Genomic DNA, 22,764 nt, shown 5'->3' with positions numbered 1-22,764 from the left:
TGATGGAATTACCATGCTTGGTTGACCTGTATTAATTTATAGGTTCACGGTATGAGGTGAGCGACATCGATATATTTTTAGGTGGAGGAACTCTAAGTCAAGGTGGAGCACTGTGTTTTTTTGAAAAGGCTTCATTTGTCCGGAGCACATCGTATTGATTTTTCACCATTCAAGCACTTTATATATTTTATATTTCTTATTTTGATTGATCTTTCACATTTGAACTTTTTATGGAATATTATTTATATATGAGTTAGCGCAACACTATTTACATATGTTTCACACAGCTAACGCTACCAGCATTATGAAAACGCCCAATGTGCACGGAACCTTATTAGTGTGTAAAAAAAAACAAAAAAAAAAAACACATATTATACAGTAAAATACTAGTTAGGCACATATTTAACCCTTTGATTGCCCTAGATGTTAACTCCTTTACAGCCAGTGTCATTTAATACAGTGACAGTGTATATTGTGGGGCAGCACAGTGGCTAAATGGTTAGCACTTCCGCCTAGCAGTACTAGGGTCGTTGGTTCGAATCCCAACCACCGCACCTCCTGCCTGGAGTTTCCATGCTCTCCCTGTGCCTGCGTGGGTTTTCTCTGGGTACTCCGGTTTTCTCCCACACTCCAAAGACATGCTGTGGTAGGTTAATTGGATCCTGTCTAAATTTGCCCTTGTATATGAATGCGAGTTAGGGACCTTAGAGTATACACCCCTTGAGGGTTAGGGACTGATGTGAATGTACAATATATATGTAAAGCGCTGTGTAAATTGACGGCGCTATAGAAGTACCTGAAATAAATAAATATTGTTCGCATTGATCGCTGTATTAGTGTCACTGGTTTCCACAAAGTGTCAGTGTAAAACTGCCCGCTATAATTCGCTGATTGCTGCCATTACTAGCATAAAACTATATATACACCATAGTTTCTAGATGCAGATGCTATAACTTTTGCGCAAACCAATCAATTTGCACTTACTGGAGTTCTTTTTTTTTTTTTACCAAAAATATGTAGCAGAATACATTTTGGGTTAATATTAAGGAACTTGATTTTTCAATTTTTTTTTTATTGGATATGTTTAGTGGCAGAAAATTATATATATATATATATATATATATATATATATATATATATATATATATATATATATATATATATATATATATATATATACTTTTTTTTTTTTTTTTTAAATTCGTCAGTCTTTTTTTGTTTATAGCTAAAGCCCAGGGGTGATCAAATAGCACAAAACAAAGCTCTAATTGTGGGAAAAAAATTGTACAAATTTAATTTATGTACAGCATTGTACGACTGCACAATTGTCAGAATAATGCAACGGCATAGAGCAAAAAAAAAGGCCTGGTCATGAAGGGGGGGGGGGGTAAATCTTCCGGAGGGCAAGTGGTTGGTAATAACATTCATCACCTAATTGTAGCGAGTCTCCTAGGATATTTGTCATTTGCCGACACATTGCAGTCATATATCATACTATCCAGTAATGTTCTTAAGTTGCATTTAATATATACAGGAGGTGCGGTTTGCCCAGGGTGAGCATTTCTTAGATCTAGGCCTGACTGTGTTCACTCCTGATTTCTACCTGCAGTGTCATCTGTGTAAGCTAAACACTTGCAGCATTACAATAAGAATTTCTGGTCCCGACATGCTCTCAGCTATGCATACGTCGACATACATGTAAGGAAACTGCTTTATTTGCCAAGAATTTTTTTAAATTTTCGTCTTCATCCAATTTTAAGAATTACACAGCACTGCCCTGTATGGCATGGCTGACACCTGAGCTTTTTCCTCTACTGCAGTTAAAGTGGAACTTTCCTCTCTCAGTCAACATTGACTATGTTGAGTCCTTATGCTGCTAGCATTACTAAATAGATAGGAAAGTGTATCATATTTATTTGTGTTAAACTGTTTACATTTGTTTAGTTCCTACTTTCCATGCCTAGGCAAACTATGGCATACATCCCAGGAGTTTTTAGGAGAGGAAGAGGAGTTCTTAGCTAAGCACACCCATCTGCTTACATGCCTGAGCTAAGGGCAGATGGATTCTAGCAAGTAAACGCTACATGAATCATCTGCCCTTACACAACATGGCCACAGCCAGAAATACTAAGGGGGTATTTTTCAAAGTGCTTTCTCAGCAAAATAAAGCATGGAGACATGGATGGATGGGGGTGTTTGCTTTGAATATTAAATTAAAATGTTTCTAAACCCAGGACCCTGCATTCACTATATTCGGTCACCCACAGGACACAGAAAATGAAAATGCAATTATTTTAGTAAATATAAACTGCTGAATACCTTTTCTCATCAGCAGTTAGAGCAGTCTTGTGACTTCAGCAGAGCGCTGGTTAAAGGTTGTAGGAGGCGTTTTCTTTCTGCTGTAGGAGGATGTGAAACCCCTGACCTCTGTCTGGACGGTGCTGATTGGCCCTGTGCTGATCACATGCACTCTCCTAAGGGGGAAAAAAAAACCTTTCTAGCAATACACACCAAACGGAGCATGTGCATGTGACCACGGGTTCAGTCTGTATCAGGTAGTCATTTCAACAAGGAGGGGCAGAGAGGACAGGATCAAACAGCCTTTTTACACAATGCAGAGGATAAACCCCTTAGGCTCCACAGTGAGTATAACAAGCATGCTTTACTGCATATACAGACTGATTTTACTGTTGTGGGGTTAGAAATACTTTAAATAGTGTGTTCAGTTTGTACTGCTTGGATACAGTTTTTAGTTCCTGCTAAATACCTTTTCCCATTAGCAGTCTTGTGACTTCTATCAGTGTCTGGCCTAGCACAGGTTAACGCTTGTAGGAGAAGTTTTCATTCTCCTCTGACTGTCCTATGACGCTGCATGACCCATGACCCTCTGTCTTGAAAGTGCTGATTGGCCCTGTACTGATCACATGCACCCAAAAACTCTAGCAATACACACCAAACTGAGCATGTGCAGTGTGCCTCCTAGGGCTCTGTACAATCAGTAGATGGATTGGGGACAGTAGAAGGGGAGGATCAGAGAAGACCGAATCAAACTGCCTTTTTATACAGACTGATGTTACTGTTGTGAGGTTAGTAATACTTTAAACAGTATGTTCGGTTTGTGGTGCTCAGATACAGTTTAGTTCCTTTGTAAGATGTCTAAAATACAATATCCCAAATGCATTTATTTAATTGCCTTTCACTATTTCCTCTACTATACCATTTGGATAGTTAGTGTTGTCGTGGCTTTGTTTTTTAGCCGATGTATCCAAAACACCAGACCTGAGGAGTGTAACTTTCACCTGGCATGAAAAGACCACAGCGCAGTACGAACAAGACGCCAAGCAAAATAAAACCTTTATGAAGTCCAATCTCTGATTTTACTGTTGTGGGTTTATTAACACTTTAAATTGTGCTTTTGGTTTGTGGTGCGCAGATACAGTGCAGTTTTAACAAACCATTACAGGTCTCGCTTCCACCCCCCCAGCCTGTGACTGCATCACGGATAGGCAGCACATTGATAAGCTCATCTCCATGTCACTCTGCTCTCTCCTCCTATCGGCATGTACCTTGTCAGCATATTATCTGCTTGGCACGTTGTGCTGCTTCTTGGTCTCCTAGATTGCAAGAGGAAGATAAAGTCAGATTCAGTCAAATGCATCTTCTGATGCCGTGTTAATGAATACAGAGCTGCATAAATGTGTCTTTCATATCTACCTGAAGCTGAACTGTAGGGATTTTTTTTTAGGGATTATAGTAAGTGTTATTGGAAGGGTTGAGTGATAGGGTTGGCTTTATTGTTAGGGGTTTGTTTAAAAAGTAATATACTGTGTTTAGTGCAGAAACTAAAAGACAATAATATATCCTCACCGCTGCATTCAATTACACTAAAATACAAGTGTTCAATCTTGTTCCACAATATTGTCCAGCTGTGCCTTTAAGACTCCATATAAAATGCAACATAAGTATGTCAAATGCATAAACAAATTATTCAAATGAATAACTAAAGTGAAGATATGTTAACACCTTCAGTGAAAATATAAGTAAAAAGTCCATCCATGTGAATGATCTGCTTAAAATATCCCACCACCATGCCCCGCACAGCCTCTTACCAAGCAAGAAGACCCCAAATTATAGGTGGTCTTAATGCCCTTTTAAAGTGTGTGGACTCTGCTGCAGCCAGTGCATCCAGAAATGAGGGAATCACAGGAAATCTCTTTTGGATCACCTCTTTCGCTCCATAAACAAATACCTCCAATAGTGCCAAATATACGGTGTGTCTACTCTAAATCTATCCACGTAAAGGGCATGTCAAACAGTATACAGCACTACTAGTTCCAGCTTACACAATGACGTCAGCTCATGCTCTGCCCCAACGCGTTTCCTCCAAATGGATGTGCTTAAAGGATCAGCTGGTTAGGGGTTGATCAGAGTTTTTTTTTAAGACCTACCCTGTGTTCTAGTTTTTAGTGCCAAAACCCCTGTGCTTTATTATGCCAATACTCTATTCCAGGTGAAATGGACTTGCACATCCTTTCAGCATTACAAAAACTCAGACCTGACCTCAAGATCAGTAGTGAAACCATTGAACCAAACCATAAACAAATAGAGCTTTACAAAGGTAAGTGTTGTATCTATTGACATGGACTAATGTACAAGAGGCAACTGCTGATCTGCCAGTAGGGTCAATGGCTCAGGTAGTACTGCTCCTGTAATAGGTAGCAGCTGTACTTTACAGATTGGGTACCATTAACACTTTGGTGTTAACAAGTGGAATACATGCTGCATGCATTCGTCCAGTCCCTTTTTTCCAACCCCAATGCACCTTGTTGTATATGTCCTGTCAGAAATAGTACATGGACCTTTTTGGTGCATTAGAATGCCCATTCAAATGAAAAGTCTACCTTAACATAATGCATTCTAAAGTGGTTGTAAACCTTGGACATGAAATATGAACAAAACATATCCTTCTATAGTATGTTCTTGTCTCATTCCAGAGCAGTAAGTGCCATTTCTGTCTCCTGCTTCATTCCTCTGCTATCAGCATGAGTCACTTCTAACAAGTTCTCCTGACACCATGAGAAAATTGGTGACAGGGAGGGACCTCCAGGAAATTGACAGCCTCTGCTCTGTTTCTGTGTGCTGTGTGGCAGGAGGGGGGGGGTTTCTGAACTCTCGGGCAAGATTTATAAATTCAGCACTTTGAATGGATGCAGAGAAGAGAACACTGCAGATAGACAGATACAACTTATTTAGGTGGATTATGTTTCATCTGTGTGTATCACCTGAGGCCAGTCACTTCACTGGGTATATATAGGGCTTTTTTTCAGCTGGAACTTGGTTCCCCCTTTCTGGCTCAGGCCTTCTGCTCCCTGCTCACCACTATCACTTGTATACACAGAAGTCCAGCTTCTGTGTTTACAAGTGACAGCTTGTCACCCTGATCTCCTGAGTGACTCCCACTGAGTGCAGGATGGGGACAAGGGAGATGCAGGTGCCCAGGGTGCAATGCAGATGCTGACACCCCCACTACAGGAACTCCCTGCAAGTGAGAGAGACAGAGCCACTGTAGTGTGCAGAGAGGTACTAGAGCCACCTGGGTGCTTCAGCGTTACACAGCAATAAAAGTAAGACATGGGAAAGATGGTGGAACTTTTGAAGAAGGGGGTTGGAAGATGGGGGCAGTTGTGGGGGGGGGGGGTTGCATGTGAAGGTCCGAGCTGGTGAGAGGTGGATGGGGGATGCAGAGGAAAGCAGCTGTGGAAGAAGGCTTAACGCTGCACTCTGTGTAGCACACCCCTGAACGCTGCACTCTGTATACAGCTCTTCCCTGAGCTCTGCACTATGTACGTAGCACACCCCTGAACTCTACACTCTGTATACAGCTCTTCCCTGAGCTCTGCAATATGTAGGTAGCACAGCACCGAACTCTGCAATCTGTGTGTAGCGCACCCCTGAACTCTACACTCTATATACAGCTTTTCCCTGAACTCTGCACTATGTATGTAGCACACCACCAAATTCTGCACTCTGTATACAGTTCTTCCCTGAACTCTGCACTATGTACGTAGCACAGCCCCGATCTCTGCAATCTGTGTGTAGCGCACCCCTGAACTCTGCACTCTGTAGCGCACCCCTGAACTCTACATTCTGTATACGGCTCTTGCATGAACTCTGCACTATGTACTTAGCACACCCCTGAATTCTGCACTCTGTATGTAACCCCCCTGAACTCTGCACTATGTAAGTAGTGCACTCCTGATATTTAATGCCCCTATAAGATCCTCCCACTGTTAATGAAATTTGACTACACACTCTATTTGATGCAATTTGGATGGTGTGTGTATGGGAGGGAGAAGGATTTAGGGGGGTCGTAGTTGCGTTCCTGTACTTTTCTGAGGAAAAAAAAGCCTTTGGGTCAGTGATTTCTAGCTTCCAGTTGCATCGGCCAGGTATGGATCATGCATAGTTATAGCGGTACAAGCTGGATCAATGTAGCTATGCTCAAAATATCCATACCTGGAATTCTTCTTCAAGTACCTGTGGGCTTTATTTTTGGTGCAGCTATATATAAAAATATATATGTGAGAGGGGTGCAGGGGATGTTTAGAGGAATTAGAAGGCTCTTTAACAGCTCCACTTCCCTACCGCCATATGTATATATACGACCTGGCATGGAGGCGGTTATACTGGGATCATGGTTGAGGCTACAATCCTAATCCCGGTATCATTTTTTAGCCCCAGTGATTCTCTCTTGAGTAAAAGTAATCCAAGCTCCTAAGCAGCCACTGGATTAATTTTACTGGTGAAGAAAGGGGGTCCCACCCCCCCTCCCGCCATAGCCCTGTTTACCAGGGCCTCCCGAGCGATTGGGGAGTCCTGTAAGGATGTGACCAGCGGCATCTGACTCCAGGCACACAGTGAGGGAAACTAAAGTTGTTCCCTCCCACTGTGTGATGCCAGAAACTGGAAGCTACTGCGAGGGCTAGGGATGATTTCTCAACAAAATAAAGCATGGAGACATGGGCGGATGGGGGAGTTTGCTTTGCATATTAAAAATGAATAAACTAAACCCAGGACCCTGCATTCACTATATCTGGTCTCCCACAGTACACAGAACATGAAAATACAAATTTTTTTAGTAAACATAAACTGCTAAATACCTTTTCTCATCAGCAGTTAGAGCAGTCTTGTGACTTCTATCAATGTCTGGCCGAGCACTGGTTAAAGCTTGTAGGAGAACTTTTCATTCTCCTCTGACTGTCCTATGAGGCTGCATGACCCCTGACCCTCTGTCTGGAGAGTGCCGATTGGCCCTGTTCCGATCACATACTCTCCCAAGAAAAAAAAAAAAACTCTAGCAATACACACCAAACTGAGTGTGCAGAATGACTCCTAATGCTTGATTAAATATAAACTGCTAAATACCTTTTCCCATCAGCAGTATATAAAAGTATTGTAACTTCTATTAGTGTCTGACCTAGCACTGGTTAAAGCTTGTAGAAGTTATCATTCTCCTCTGACAGTCATATGAGGCTGCATGACCCCTGACTCTGTCTGGACAGTGATGATTTGGCCCTGTGCTGATTACATGCACCCAAAAATACCCAAAAACTCTAGCAATACACACCAAACTGAGCATGTGCAGAGTGCCTCCTAGGGCTCTATACTATCAGCAGATAGATTGGGGACAGTAGGAGGGGCGGATCAGAGAAGACAGGATCAAACAGCCTTTTTGTACAATGCAGAGGATTAATCCCTTAGGTTCCACAGTGAGTATAACAAGCATGCTTTACTGTATATACAGACTGATTTTACTGTTGTGGGGTTAGTAACACTTTAAATAGTGTGTTCGGTTTGTGATGCTCAGATACAGTTTAGTTCCTTTCTAATATACAATATCCCAAATGCATTTATTTAATTGCTTTTCACCATTTCCTCTACCTTTTCCCATTAGCAGTCTTGTGACTTCCATCAGTGTCTGGCCTAGCACTGGTTAACGCTTGTAGGAGAAGTTTTTCATTCTCCTCTGACTGTCCTATGATGCTGCATGACCCATGACCCTCTGTCTTGAAAGTGCTGATTGGCCCTGTACTGATCACATGCACCCAACAACTCTAGCAATACACACCAAACTGAGCATGTGCAGTGTGCCTCCTAGGGCTCTGTACAATCAGTAGATAGATTGGGGACAGTAGAAGAAGGGGAGGATCAGAGAAGACAGGATCAAACTGCCTTTTTGCACAGTGCATATACAGACTGATGTTACTGTTGTGGGGTTAGTAATACTTTAAACAGTATGTTCGGTTTGTGGTGCTCAGATACAGTTTAGTTCCTTTGTAACATGTCTAAAATACAATATCCCAAATGCATTTATTTAATTGCCTTTCACTATTTCCTCTACTATACCATTTGAATAGTTAGTGTCGTCATGGCTTTCTTTTTTAGCCAATCTATCCAAAACACCAGACCTGAGGAGTGTAACTTTCACTTGGCATGAAAAGACCACAGCGCAGTACGAACAAGACGCCAAGCAAAATACCTCTACGAAGTTCGATCTCATTCATATGATTCAGGTAATGTTTAAACTGAAGTTACAGAGTAAACAGACGGACTAAAAAGGGAAGTGAGCCCTGCTGTATGAAATGGGCAACTCCACAAGCTACTTCTAGAGTGCCCTGCTCTTTATGGGTTCAGCATTGACATCCTTCAACACAAGTTCTATTTATCTTAACACACAAATCCTACTTCCCCTCCACCCTATAACAGAAATACTGCCACAGGGCGGAATGTGTGCGCAAAATCATGTGTGTGTATATATACGTGATTTTGCAGTTCAGGGTGGGGGGGCACGTGCGAGCCACACGCGCGCCCTACCCTTCGCGGCCTCGGCTGTCAATCACCGGGTCCCGGCCGGTGATTACTCGCCGGCACCCGGTGATCGCCGAGTATCTCGGACAGGGGAGAAACCTGTATGTAAACAATACAGATCTCTCCTGTCAGCTCCTGCACACTGCTTTGTATGGCTCTGCATAGCAGAGCCATACAAAGCAGTGTGCTTACAGTGTAAAGCACAGCACACAGTGAACCCTTTAAGCGCTCCCACATGTTAACCCCTTCCTGCCCAGTGCATAGCAGAGCCATACAAAGCAGTGTGCTTACAGTGTAAAGCACAGCACACAGTGAACCCTTTAAGCGCCCCACATGTTAACCCCTTCCTGCCCAGAGCCATTAGTACAGTGTCAGTGCTTTTTATTAGCACTGATCACTGTATCGGTGTTACTGGAGAGGTCACGTAAACCAATTAATTTGCACATATTGGCATTTTTTTTAGCAAAGACATGTCACAGGATACATTTTGGCCTAAATTTATGACTAAATTAGATTTTTTTTTTTTTTTTTTTTTTTAATTTTTGTACCGGATATGTTTTATAGCAAAGAGTCAAAAAAAAGTTTGTTGTTTTTTTTCCAAAATTGACGGTCTTTTATTGTTTATAGTGCAAAAACCGCAGAGGTGATCAAATACCACCTAAATAAAGCGCTATTTGTGGGAAAGAAGGACATAAATTTAATTTGGGTGCAGAGTTGCATGACTGCGCAATTGTCCGTTAAAGTAACGATGCACCGTATCTAAAAAAAAAATGGCCTGGTCAGGAAGGCGTTAATCCTCTGGAGGGCAAGTGGTTAAACATTCTGTTTTTCTATGCCCCCCTCCTCTTATGAGAGCTAGCAGCCAACAATTTGCACAACTGCCGACTCTCAATCCCGACTGCGGCTGACAGCTTGGGTTCCCATTGATGACTGAGTGACAGAGTTGATTCAGATAATGCGATTACTTGCAGGCAGTGTTTCAAACCTTTTGCAGCATTTTTACTGACAACACATGGAAAATTGACTAACGGAGCACTTTTTTTTTTTTTTTACTGACAACCTGAAAAATGAGATTAAACACGAAGACAATCCGTGATCATACCCATAACACGTAATCACCGATTATTACAAACTGTCCATAAATTTACTGACGGTTGGCAGCCCTGTTTGCAGGCTGGAAGCATCATTGAGGAAAATAAGTCTTCATCCTGTTAGTCCGGGGTCTCCAAATGTTCTAAACAAAGGGCCAGTCTACTGTGCTTCAGATTTTAGGGGGGTCAGTCTTTGGCCTGTGGTAGTAGAAAATCCCATCTTTGATGTTAGGGGAATTAGTGTCCCATCGTTGGTGTCAGTGGTAGGAATAGTGCCCCATCGGTGTCAGTGGAAGGAGTAGTGCCCCATCATTGGTGTCAGTGGAAGGAATAGTGCCCCATCGTTTGGTGTCAGTGGAAGGAATAGTGCCTCATCGTTGGTGTCAGAGGAAGGAATAGTGCCCCATCGTTGGTGTCAGAGGAAGGAATAGTGCCCCATCGTTGGTGTCAGAGGAAGGAATAGTGCCCCATCGTTGGTGTCAGAGGAAGGAATAGTGCCCCATCGGTTGGTGTCAGAGGAAGGAATAGTGCTTTATCATTGGTGTCAGTTGGAAGAATGGTGCCTCATCATTGGTGTAAGTGGGAGGTATAGAATAGAATAAAATGGAATATAAGCGTCTTCCGAAATTTGAATTTCAAACAGAATTAGAATCCGATTTGGTTGAATTGAATTTGAAAATGAATAAGTGTAACTAAAGGAATTCCAAAAACAAAACTAAGAAAATGTAACCAAAAATAATTTTTTTCAATAACGAATTGAAACAAAAACTAATTTTTTTCAATCTGCACATGTCTAATATTTAAGGGCACAAAACTTTTTTTTCTCATGAAACATAATAGCAGCTGCAGATTAAAATGAAATGACGTCTCAATTTTGTATTTTATATGATTATTTTATGTTCTGTTTTATTTAAAGAAATAAGTGTTCCTTTTCCTAAGCATGCACTGGTAAGCAAAGTGCAGTTATGTGTTTCAGATGATCTATTATACAAAGCCAGTAAAAGAAACATTGGAGTTTTTCATATCCTGTCTGTCCCCAGAAGGAAAGCTTATCATCACCATCATAAGAGGTGAGTTTTATAGATTGCTGTTCTGCTTGTGTGTATATATGTATGTGTATGTGTATATATATATATATATATATATATATATATATATATATATATATATATATATATATATATATATATGTGTGTATGTGTGTGTGTATATATATATATATATATATATATATATATATATATGTATGTATGTATGTGTGTGTGTATATATATATATATATATATATATATATATATACACAGTGGGTAAAATACGTATTAAACACATCACCATTTTTTCTCAGTAATTATTTCTAAAAGGTGCTATTGAAATGCAATTTTCACCACTTGTTGGCAACAACCCATCCATACAAAGAAACCAAAACACATAGGTTCAGAAATCAGGTTATGTGTAATAAAAATGGAATGACATAGGGAAAAAGTATTGAACACATGAAGAAAGGGAGGTGCCAAAAGGCATGGAAAGCGCAGACACCAGCTGAAATATTTCAGTAAATAGAAAGCAATCCTGCCCCTTGTCAGTGCAAACTAATATCAGCTGGTTCAACTGATGGCCTATAAAAAGGTGGCTCATTACCAAGGCGCCCCACGAAAAACACCTCATGATGGGTAAAAGCAAAGAGCTCTCTCAAAAGCTTTGCAACTGTATTGTTGCAAAACATACTGATGGCATTGATCAAAGAAGGATTTTAAACTTTTGAATATTCCAGTGAGCACTGTTGGGGCCATAATCTGGAAGTAGAAAGAACATCATTTCACCATAAACCTGCCACAAGCAGGTGCTCTTCACAAGATTTCTGACAGAGGAGTGAAAAAAAGTATCGGAAGAGTTGTCCAAGAGCCAAGGACCAGTTGTGGAGAGCTTCAGAAAGACAGGGAAATTGGCAGGTACAATTGTTTCAAAGAAAACAATAAGTAATGCACTCAAAGGCCATGACCTGGATGCACGCTCACCATGCAAGACTCTATTGCTGTAGAAAAAGCACGTTGAAGCTCGTTTAAAGTTTGCTGCACAACATTTAGACAAGCCTGTAAAATACTGGGAGAGTATAGTCTGGTCAGATCAGCCCAAAATTCTTTGGATGCCATAATACACACCATGTTTGGAGGTCAAATGGCAGTGCACATCACCCCAAAAACACCATCCCAACCGTGAAGCATGGAGGTGGGAACATCATGGTGTGGGGCAGTTTTCCAGCATACGGTACTGGCAAACTTTCATTGCAGGAAGGATGAATAGAAAAATGTGCCAAGACATTCTTGATAAAAATCTGCTGCCATCTACCAGGATGATGAAGATGAAACAAGGGTGCACATTTCAGCAAGAGAATGATCCCAAATACAAATCCAAGGAAACTCTCAATTGGTTTAAAAGAAAATAAAGCTGCTAGAATGGCCAGCCAATCACCTGACTTTAATCCAATAGAAAATCAATGGAAAGAACTACAGAATCATAGAAGAGGCCCACGGAACCTTCAAGATTTAAAGACTGTGTAGAAGAATGGGCCAAAATCACACCTGAGCAATGCATGCGACTAGTTTCTCCATACAGGAGTCGTCTTGAAGCTGTCATTACCAACAAAGGATTTTGTACGACATATTAAATAAATTTCAGTTAGCGTGTTCAATATTTTTTCCCTGAGTCATTCCTTTTTATTACACATAACTTAATTTCTGAACTCATTTGTTTTGGTTTCTTTGTATGTATGGATTGCATGGGTTGTACCGACGTGGTGAAAATTTCATGTCAATAGCACCTTTAGAAATATATGTACCTAGAAAAATGGTGACGTGTTCAACACTTATTTTACCCACTGTATACTGTATATTTGGACAAATAAAAAAATATTGCAAAATTTTATATTGACTGTTTCCACCAGCAGGTGGCACTCGTGGCTTTTTTTTTTTTTTTTTTTTTATTGCTGATCAGGGATGAACTCAGGCGTGTTCAGATCCTAATTTATCGATATAAATAGTGAAAAGATACTCCTAAAAGTAGCAAATTTGCAAGCTGTAGTATATCCCATGACAAAGTCTTAGGCCTCTAGAATCTGGAAGGCCTTGGCAACACTATACAAACCAATGCAAAAATGTTAATGCATTTCAAGAGCTAACTTGCTTGGAATAACATAAATTCTTTAAAGTGGTTGTAAACCTTTACATATACCAAGTGGAGCGACTGGCCTCGGGTGATACAGAGATTAAGTGGTAGTAAACTGCAGCTAAAGAAAAAATCCCCTGCAAGGTAATGTCATAGTGTGCCAGTATGTATCGCATACTAGCACATTATGACCCGAAGTGGAAGCACTTTCTGCTGCAGAGGCTTCCATCTACACTCGGTCTTCCTTCCGGGTTCGCGAGCTCCGGCCATCTGACTGGCTGAGCCGTGCTGACACACTCACGGGAGTCCCGGACCATGGCACAGGGCTCTATAGGAACGGCTCGAGTATGCCATTCCTTCAGAGCGCCTGCGCCAGCTCTCACAAAGGGTGAATGTCTTCTAAATGGTGCACCTTTTGGGAGATATTCATTTTTACCTGCAAGTGAGCTTTATTATAAGCTTATCTGTGGGTAAAGTTTAAAGAAAAGAGTTTCCTACTTTAAACAAATCCTCCTACATAAGTTGTACCTGTTTATCAATAGCCAAAGTACAGAAGTTATACAGCTTGTCTGAGCTGTCAGAAAACAGTTAGGGAGCTAAAGATACACTGTGCAGAGATCAGTGGGGAGAGCTCTGAGAGCTGATTGGAGGAAATGGACACCCCCCTCCACACAGCGACAGAGCTAAGGCTGTCAATCAAAAATTGTATCCTGGAGCACACCTCCCCTCTCAACCTTTTAGCTCTTAGTGTCAGGAAAGCCTGTCAGAAGTGAATCATGCTGATAGCAGAGGAAGCAGGCAGCAGACAGAAATGACACTTAGTGCTCCGGATTGAGACAAGTACGCACTATAAAGGGATAAGCTTTGTTCATATTTCATGTCTGCGATTTACAACCACTTTCAGTAACCACAACAGACACATAGCAAATGACAAGAACCTCCCTCCCGTTAATGATAGGGAGGAGCTACACTCTGGCCCAGTGTCCCTGGGACATTAACCTATTGGGAGCCACAGTAAACAGAAGCAACTTCTCCAACTCTAGTTAATGATGGAATGATGATAATAATAGTAATAATTGGGCTTATGCCTATTGCTGATCAACAGCAATCAGCAATGACAGTTGCAGTCAATATTTGCCTGATCCAGCGCCCAGGCTTTAGGGATACATAATCTGAAGAAAACCTAAACGGTACCTTGGGCTGGACCTGGGACCTCCATAGGCATTTATTTTGCTGTCTTATTTTTTTGGAGATGTTAATTGTCATGCTCAGTGTCGGGACAAGGTCATCCAGCTCCCAGGGCAAAGATGACAAACTGTGTGCCCCCCCCCCCCCCATTCATAATGTGCAAGATTAGTGATCGTAAGCCCAGCAGTCACTCGCTTGTCAAAATCATTGCTGCAGTCACTACTCTTGTCAGCCTTGTAACAGAAGGAAGGCACCCTCCATCTCTATAGTACTCATTGTGCCCAGAGCAGCTGCTCCTCCTGCCCACCCCTTGTCCCAGCTCTGGTCATGCCGATCCAGTATTGTCATCACTTCAGGAGTCCTTGACCGTGAATACGTATCCAAATCAGTTCTGACTTCACTGGCTGTATGCTTATTCTGAGACTCAAGAAGTGAGACCGCGACAACCAGGCAACTAGCTGTTTCAGAAGAAAGTCCACAATGGCATCCTCTTTATTTCCCCAGTGTGGGTTTCCTTTTAAAATCTGATATCTCTTTAAAATGGATTTGTAAATGTATAAGCAAAGGGCAAAAAAAAAAGTGACAGTGTAAAGGGTAGCTCCACTTTCATGAGAAAAAAGTAGCATATATAGTTATGACCCACGTCTTATTGTATTTGAATGTTAGTAGAAATTACCTTTCCTTTTCAAGCTACAGCGTTGTAATTTCTGTAAAATTCAATATGGCGACTGGGAGGTGTTCTGTATGTAGATGGTGTGCCCCCAGAAATGTAATTTCCTACTTAATACTGATTTTCCCAGTATTAAGATACAAGTCATATTTTGGGCATCCCCTGCAACAAAATGGTAATTTTTGGTAATCTAAAGGGATGCAGACCCTATTACTTTCCTCATTATAGCCCTGAAGCTGCAGCAGCTGACTGATAATTATTAAATCACTCCCGTTCACATTCACTCTGTACATGGACACAGACAAACAGCTATTTCTTCAGAATAACAAAAGGTAGATATCTGCAACAAGGTTTGCTACAATCCCTGCAATGTACAGAGATCACCTGGAGGGGAATTTTTTTTTTTCCCCAACAAAAGTGGAGTTACTCTTTAATAACGGTAAAATACTAGATTCTGCCAATGACTGTGCTCGGTGCCTGTGATTGGCTGCTCCTGTAAAGTCACACCTCTCACTGGTTGTCTTACAGGGGACTGTGGTTGGAATAAGTTGTTCAAGAAACACAAATGGCTCTCACAGGAAGATTATTGCATGGAATTGTGCTCGGAGGACATCACCGATATCCTTGATGACATCCCTGTGAAATACGAGATCCATGACATCGACTCGTACTTCGACATCACTGAGTGTTTTGTAGAAGGCAGTGAAGTTGGTGAGATGTTGCTCGATGGGGTCACAGAGAGATTACACTTTGCACAGATGGCACCTGCTGACATCAAAGCTAAAATCATGGAGGACCTGCAGAGCCCAGAATGCAGCACCAAGAGAGATGGCAGGATTTTGTTAGATACAAGGATTAAAGCAATTGTGGTTGGCTAGCAATTTTTTTTTTTTTTTTTAATTTTCCAAAAGCTTTGTCTAATGACACCTGTCAGGAGCAACATCCTGATATTGTCATTGCTGTCCTACCTGTAAAAATGTTGGTTTTCTTACTGTTTGACTTTGACTTTAACCCTTTTGAATCTCCTACATCAGTGATCTGGAATAGGGATGAGCAAAATTTAGAATTTTCATTCCACTAAAATTTGACTTGACCTCCCGAATATTTTACCCTCTTTATCACCAGGCCATATTTTGCTATTCGGCACTGCGTTGCTTTAACTAGTAATTGTGCAGTTATGCAATGCTGTACTCAAAAGAAATTATCTTTTTTTTTTCCACAGAAATAAAGCTTTATTTTGGTCATATTTGATCACCACCGGAGTACAAGGGCTGTTGTCAAAGTTTGCTAGAGAAACAATACATTAAAAAAAAATATAGAGGTGGTTATGGTAACACTGTCCTTTTATATCTCACTGTAATTTCATATTTGACCAGCAGATGGCACATTCTGTTCTGTTTTCAGCCAGAGACCTCAAAGTTGTTGCAGCAGTGTATACTGTACAATACATTTATAGAAAGAGACACGAATGATAGGTCCCTTCTCTAATATGTATTGGCTGTTCCTGCTGCTATTTAAAAGCCAGATATAGCCAGCTGGCAAATAATCCAACTACCCAGAAAACACTGGATGTTAGGAAATGAATGGTGAATAGGTGGTGAATAACGGGCGCATTATGATTTATGATGTGAATGTACAATATATGTAAAGTGCTGTGTAAATTGTCAGCGCTATAAAAGCACCTGTAATGAATAAAAAAATATATATAAATTTCACTACTCTGATTTCTCTGCAGTTTCTATTAATTTACATATACAAGTCTGACTGCTGCCTGAACTCTGCGTTTTTGTATAGTATGTAACTACAGAAAGTATTAAATGGGGAAAAAAAAATCTGATGTGTTTTATGGGTAAACAGCGTGTGGTCTCAGATTGTGCCCAGGTCCTTTGATTGCTAACAGCAACCTACGCATATGCTCTGGGAATTTACTGTATTTGTGGATGCACAATGTTTAACAGCCTCTCCGTGTCACCTCTACTATGTATTCAACAGGTGGGTTTGTAGGCATTTTAAAGAGACCCTGTCACCAACCAAAATAGCAGGTAAAAGCAGAGAATAGGTATTCTAAGCACTTCAATACCGGGCACTTTCACCCTTCTTCCTGCCCAGGCCAATTTTCAGCTTTCAGTGCTGTCGCACTTTGAAATGGCAATTGCGCGGTCATGCAACACTGTACCCAAAGTTTTTTTTTTTTTTAGAGATTTCTTTTGGTGGTGTTTTAATTTTTGCTTAACAAATGGAAAAATACCAAAACTTAAAAGAATAAATGTTTTCTTAGTTTCTGTTATAATATTTAGCAAATAAGTACTTTTTATCCTTCACTGGTGTGTGCTGATGGGCACTGATGTGGAGGCACTGATGAGGTACCGATGAGGCTGCACTGATAGGAGGTATTGATGGGCAGCACTGAAGGGCACTGATGGATACTGATAGGCGGCACTAATAGGCAGCATTGTTCAGCACTGATGGCTGGTGTGATTGGCCCTTTACTGCAATTTGTGATCAGCTGTGTACAAAGAGCACAGCAATCACAGAGCATGCCAGATGTGAGCTCCAGGGGGTGTGGTTCTGGGAGAACATTCATGGATGCCCTCCCAGAACTGGACGACCATGCTGTAGCCGTCTTTTGGCTATAGCACAGTCGGGAAGAAGTGAAATGCTCCTTTTGCAGAGTTTTTCAGTTTTTGGCTTGCATTGTGCCTCTAATCCTTCTAGAGAGTTGACTAGTCAAGGATATTGTCAATTCCCTACCAGTGTTTCCTCCTTTCTTGCACATCATAGCCTTCTTCTCTTCTGGGAGTGTCAAACTACTGTCTGTGCTGGCCCAGCTCCTTCATTCCTCCGCCCACCACCCTACATAAACTTTTTGTAGCTGCAGACATTACATCCAAGATAAAAGAAACATGATATACCTCAAATCTCAATAGCGTCTACATTTTCTAATTGCAAGGTTTGCTGAAAAGGGTATATAGCCGTGTGCAGAGGGTTCATCCTGTATTTTTAGTTTTAACACGTGGCTACACCCCTTTAGCACCTGATATATAAATGCATGTACAAGCTATTGGGATTTCACACAGGTATATCTGTTGTATAGCAGGTCAGTAGCCAGACCTAAACCTAGTAGCTCTCCCCATCTTTTTGTCTATTTGCTCCAGGTTGGCATTGTGTCCACAGTAGCATTTGTGTTGGCAAAGCAGAGTAGGACTGGCCAAAAGGGATTACTGTGACACAGATGGCCAGTTTAAACATGTATTGCAATATCTGAACTAAAAATCCTTATTTTTTTATTGCAAAGTTTGCTGGAAAGGATGTATGGCAGTGTGCAGAGGGTTCTTCCTGGATTACATCCAGGATGGTGGTGCCCAGCATTAGCTTCAGGGCTTTTGGATGTCTACATGGTGTAGGCTTCTACGGGCGATTATAGGTTGTCCAAAATAGGTTAATTGCACATACAATCTTATGGGAATATAGTTACATAGCTAGTAAGGTTATGTAAAAACACCAGTCCATCCAGATCAACCTGTGTGTGGTGTGTTTTTTTTTTTTTTTTTTTTTTTTAAATTAAATATCAATACAAGTTCCCATATACAGTCATGGCCGAAATTGTTGGCACCCTTGATATTTTTCCTGAAAATCAAGTATTTCACACAAAAAAGGTATTGCATTAACACATGTTTTGCTATACACATGTTTATTCCCTTTGTATGTATTGGAACAAATATAAAACAGAGGCAGAAAAGCAAATATGACATAATGTCACACAAAACCCCAAAAATGGGCTGGACAAAAGTATTGGCACCCTTAACTTAATATTTGGTTGCACACCCTTTGGAAAACATAACTGAAATCAGTCGCTTCCTATAACCATCAATAAGCTTCTGACACCTCTCACCCGGAATTTTGGACCACTCTTCCTTTGCAAACAGCTCCAGGTCTCTCTTATTGGAAGGACACCTTTTCCCAACAGCAATTTTAAGATCTCTCCACAGGTGTTCAATGGGATTTAGATCTGGGCTCATTGCTGGCCACTTCAGAACTCTCCAGCGCTTCTTTGCCATCCATTTCTGAGTGCTTTTTGACGTATGTTTGGGGTCATTGTCCTGCTGGAAGACCCAGGATCTTGGACGCAAACCCAGCTTTCTGACACTGGGCCCTACAGTGCGACCCAAAATCCTTTGGTAATCCTCAGATTTCATGATGCCTTGCACACAGTCAAGGCACCCAGTGCCAGAGGCAGCAAAACAACCCCAAAACATCATTGAACCTCCACCATATTTTACCGTAGGTACTGTGTTTTGTTCTTTGTAGGCCTCATTCCGTTTTCGGTAAACAGTAGAATGATGTGCTTTACCGAAAAGCTCTATCTTGGTCTCATCTGTCCACAAGACGTTTTCCCAGAAGGCTTTTGGCTTACTCAAGTACATTTTGGCAAACTGTAGTCTTGCTTTTTTATGTCTCTGTGTCAGCAGTGGGGTCCTCCTGGGTCTCCTGCCATAGCGTTTCATTTCATTTAAATGTCGACGGATAGTTCGCGCTGACACTGATGCTCCCTGAGCCTGCAGGACAGCTTGAATGTCTTTGGAACATGTTTGGGGCTGCTTATCCACCATCCGGACTATTCTGCGTTGCAATCTTTCATCAATTTTCCTCATCCGTCCACGACCAGGGAGATTAGCTACAGTGCCATGGGTTGCAAACTTCTTGATAATGTTGCGCACTGTGGACAAAGGCAAATCTAGTTCTCTGGAGATGGACTTGTAACCTTGAGATTGTTGATATTTTGCCACAATTTTGGTTCTCAGGTCCTCAGACAGTTCTCGTCTCCTCTTTCTGTTGTCCATGCTTAGTGTGGCACAGACAGACACACAATGCAAAGGTTAAGTGAACGTCTCTCCTTTTTATCTGCTTTCAGGTGTGATTTCTATATTGCCCACACCTGTTACTTGCCCCAGGTGAGTTTACAGGAGCATCACATGCTTGTAACATTCTTATTTATCCGCAGTTGTGAAAGGGTGCCAATACTTTTGTCCAGCCCATTTTTGGAGGTTTGTGTGACATTATGTCGAATTTGCTTTCTTTCCTCCCTTTTTTTGTTTTGTCCCAATACACACAAAGGGAATAAACATGTGTATAGCAAAACATGTGTTAATGCAATACGTTTCGTGAGAAATACATGATTTCCTGGAGAAATATCAAGGGTGCCAACAATTTCGGCCATGACTGTACCTGTATATTGCATTCGCCAAGATGCCCATCTAAGAGTTTTTGAAACTATCAACACTTCTAACTGACACCACCAACTGTGGAAGTTCCAAATCTTTACCGCTCTGACAGTAAAGAACCCCCTATGCAGTTTAACTGCCTCCTGCCCACCATATAAGGTAATGACTGGCACAAGGCGGTTCTCTCGTTCTGGGAGGACGTCATATAATGTCCTCCCACTCTAACCGCGTGTGCGGCAATTGGTGGTGCACTGTGTCCCGCGGATCACTGATCAACGGAAAGAGCTGATGTCGGCTTGGTCAGCTGTGTCCAATCATAGCTGATTGCATGTAAATAGGCAAATGTCGGCTATAGGCATTTCTCTCCTCACAGGCTGTCACGCTGACAGCTCAAGAGGAGAGGAGAGCCAGTAATCGGCATTCCACAGAGAGGACATGTACACTGATCATCAGGGGACAGATGATCAGTGTAGCCCCAGCAGTGCCACCTGTCAATGCCTACCAGTGCTCATCAATGGCACATATCCGTGCCCATCTGAGCTGCCTTTCAGTGCTGCATATGAGTGATGCCTGTCAGTGCCCAGCAGTGCCACCCATCAGTGCAGCCTATCAGTGCCCATCAATGCAGCCTCATTAGCGCACATCAGTGAAGGAGAAAAATCACTTATTTCCAAAATTTTATAACAAACTAAAACTTTTTTTATCAAAATTTTTCAGTTTTTGGTTTGTTTAGCAAAAAATAAAAACCCAGAGGTGATTAAATACCATGAAAAGAAAGCTCTATCTGTCTAAAAAAAACAAATGATAAAAATTTCATATGGGTACAGTGTTGCATGACCGCGCAATTGTCATTCAAAGTACAACAGCACTGAAAACTGGCCTGGGCAGGAAGGGGGTATAAGTGCCCTGTGGGAAAGTGGTTAGAGTTAAACTGCTTCTCCTTCACGTTCACTGAGTGGCTGTGTGTCTTCCAAAGCTCCTTGAAACAGAATAGTTTTTTTTCTTATGCTGTTGTTTAAATGGATAGTCTGGTGGCTGGGTCTCTTTAAATGCTACATTCCACTTGCTCCTAAAACACACAAAATCATGAGGTTTTAGGCTACAATAGGTAAGCTCATTAGCTGTCACAGGGGTGCCATGTCTGGTGAGTCCCTTGCAAAAGCAAAAATGGACCCTTTTTATGGGTTACCTGAGCTTGGTCAGAGTAAGACCTCTTTCACACAGGTGGCAGGGGGGGAGTTGTAAGAACTGTTACCACCTCCCAACCATCCTCCTAAGGTCTACAATACAAGCTGTTCATATGCTGGGTCATGTTGATGGCTGGTGGCACCACCAGTCAAACTCGACCATTCGGTTTATTGCAGCCATGCTGCAACAATGAGCCAAATGTTGAGCTTATGGTTGTGGCATTAGTCCTATTGTACATTGCTGTTCAGCAAAAAAAAACACAAAAAAAGGTATTTATAACTCATGACAACTGCAATCTGAAAATTGATCCACTTGGTATGACCGTAGCCTAAAATTTAATAAATAAGTTTCACTGAAACCAGTTTTTGAGCAGTGCTCCATGTGTTAGACTCTATTTCATACATGAGCGTTTTGTAGCTGGAAGCTCCAACATGCTTAGGGAGAAAAAAAAAAAAAAATCAAATTTTCATTATATTGGTGGCTCACAACTCCACTCCAAAAATGCCTGAAGCTCAAAAAAGCTCTGAAGCTATTTTTGGGCAGATTGGTGCGTTTTTTTTTCCATTAAATTTTTATTCGGTTTTTATAACAAATTACAAAACAGAGGACAGGAGTTTCAGGCCAACCACACATCCTACATGGATGATCATAGAAATGGTACAAACAATACGCCATATACTAAGGGTAGACAACCCTACAGAGGTGGAGATCTGCCTGAACAACATGGGAGACGTCAAGGATCACCAGGCACAGTGTTGCCGCCTCACACCTGATTCAAACCTCCAATTGCCGTACTACCGTTTTGCAATTGCGTGCATTGCACAGCTATCATGGGTTTAAATCTGGTGGTGAGGAGGCAACATATCATATACCACACCCAGATCACTTTTCAGTGAAGCAGCAGTGCCTACTGCACTTGTGAATGAGCCTTTAGTTGCATTCGGGAGCGGCACACTTAGGGCTTGTTCACATGTACAGTTGTGGGTGTTAAACCCTGCGGTTCAGTCGCAGTTTTACCACCCCCCAATCTTTACCCCCCTTTAGCTGCTGAGGCAGCAGCCAAAGGTATACACATGCCACAGCAAGAATTAACCCCCCCACCCCCCAGTTGCTTTTGGGGGGTGCTACCACCTGCCAATCGTGACCCATTCAAATAAATGGGGCCACTCTGCAAGTGCCTCGCAACTGCGTGTTTCTGTGGGGTTCAAGTAGGAGGTGAGAATGCAACACAATGCCGTCTGATTTTAACCCCTTCCTTGCTGTACTGCACAGGATTCAGTGGAATGGATCATACTTGGTAGGTGCTACACTAACCAACCATGACAAGGCTTATAACTCCTGCTGCAGCTGCGACATGTGTACACCCCTAGAAATT

General features: G+C 41.6%; 1 protein-coding gene across 4 annotated transcripts in view; it reads left to right on the top strand.

Moving 5' to 3' along the window:
* LOC149436223 (histamine N-methyltransferase A-like) overlaps nucleotides 1–16,694 on the top strand; it is a 41,537-nt gene extending 24,843 nt beyond the window's left edge. For all 4 annotated transcript variants that reach the window (XM_089661844.1, XM_089661846.1, XM_089661845.1 and 1 more), the window contains exons 4-7: nucleotides 4,511–4,618; nucleotides 8,446–8,573; nucleotides 10,936–11,029; nucleotides 15,508–16,694. In XM_089661844.1, coding sequence (XP_089517970.1) covers nucleotides 4,511–4,618; nucleotides 8,446–8,573; nucleotides 10,936–11,029; nucleotides 15,508–15,857 — 680 coding nt within the window. In that variant the 3' untranslated portion in view covers nucleotides 15,858–16,694. The remainder of the gene's footprint in view (nucleotides 1–4,510; nucleotides 4,619–8,445; nucleotides 8,574–10,935; nucleotides 11,030–15,507) is intronic.
* The last annotated feature ends 6,070 nt before the right edge of the window (nucleotides 16,695–22,764 follow it).

The sequence above is a fragment of the Staurois parvus genome, unplaced genomic scaffold, assembly GCF_062004578.1.
Source record: "Staurois parvus isolate SC_StPar_1 unplaced genomic scaffold, SC_StPar_1.0 ptg001397l, whole genome shotgun sequence".
Classification (NCBI taxonomy): Eukaryota; Metazoa; Chordata; class Amphibia; order Anura; family Ranidae; genus Staurois; species Staurois parvus.
Note: the sequence above shows the minus strand (reverse complement) of the source record. Positions and strands in the feature narration are given on the sequence as shown.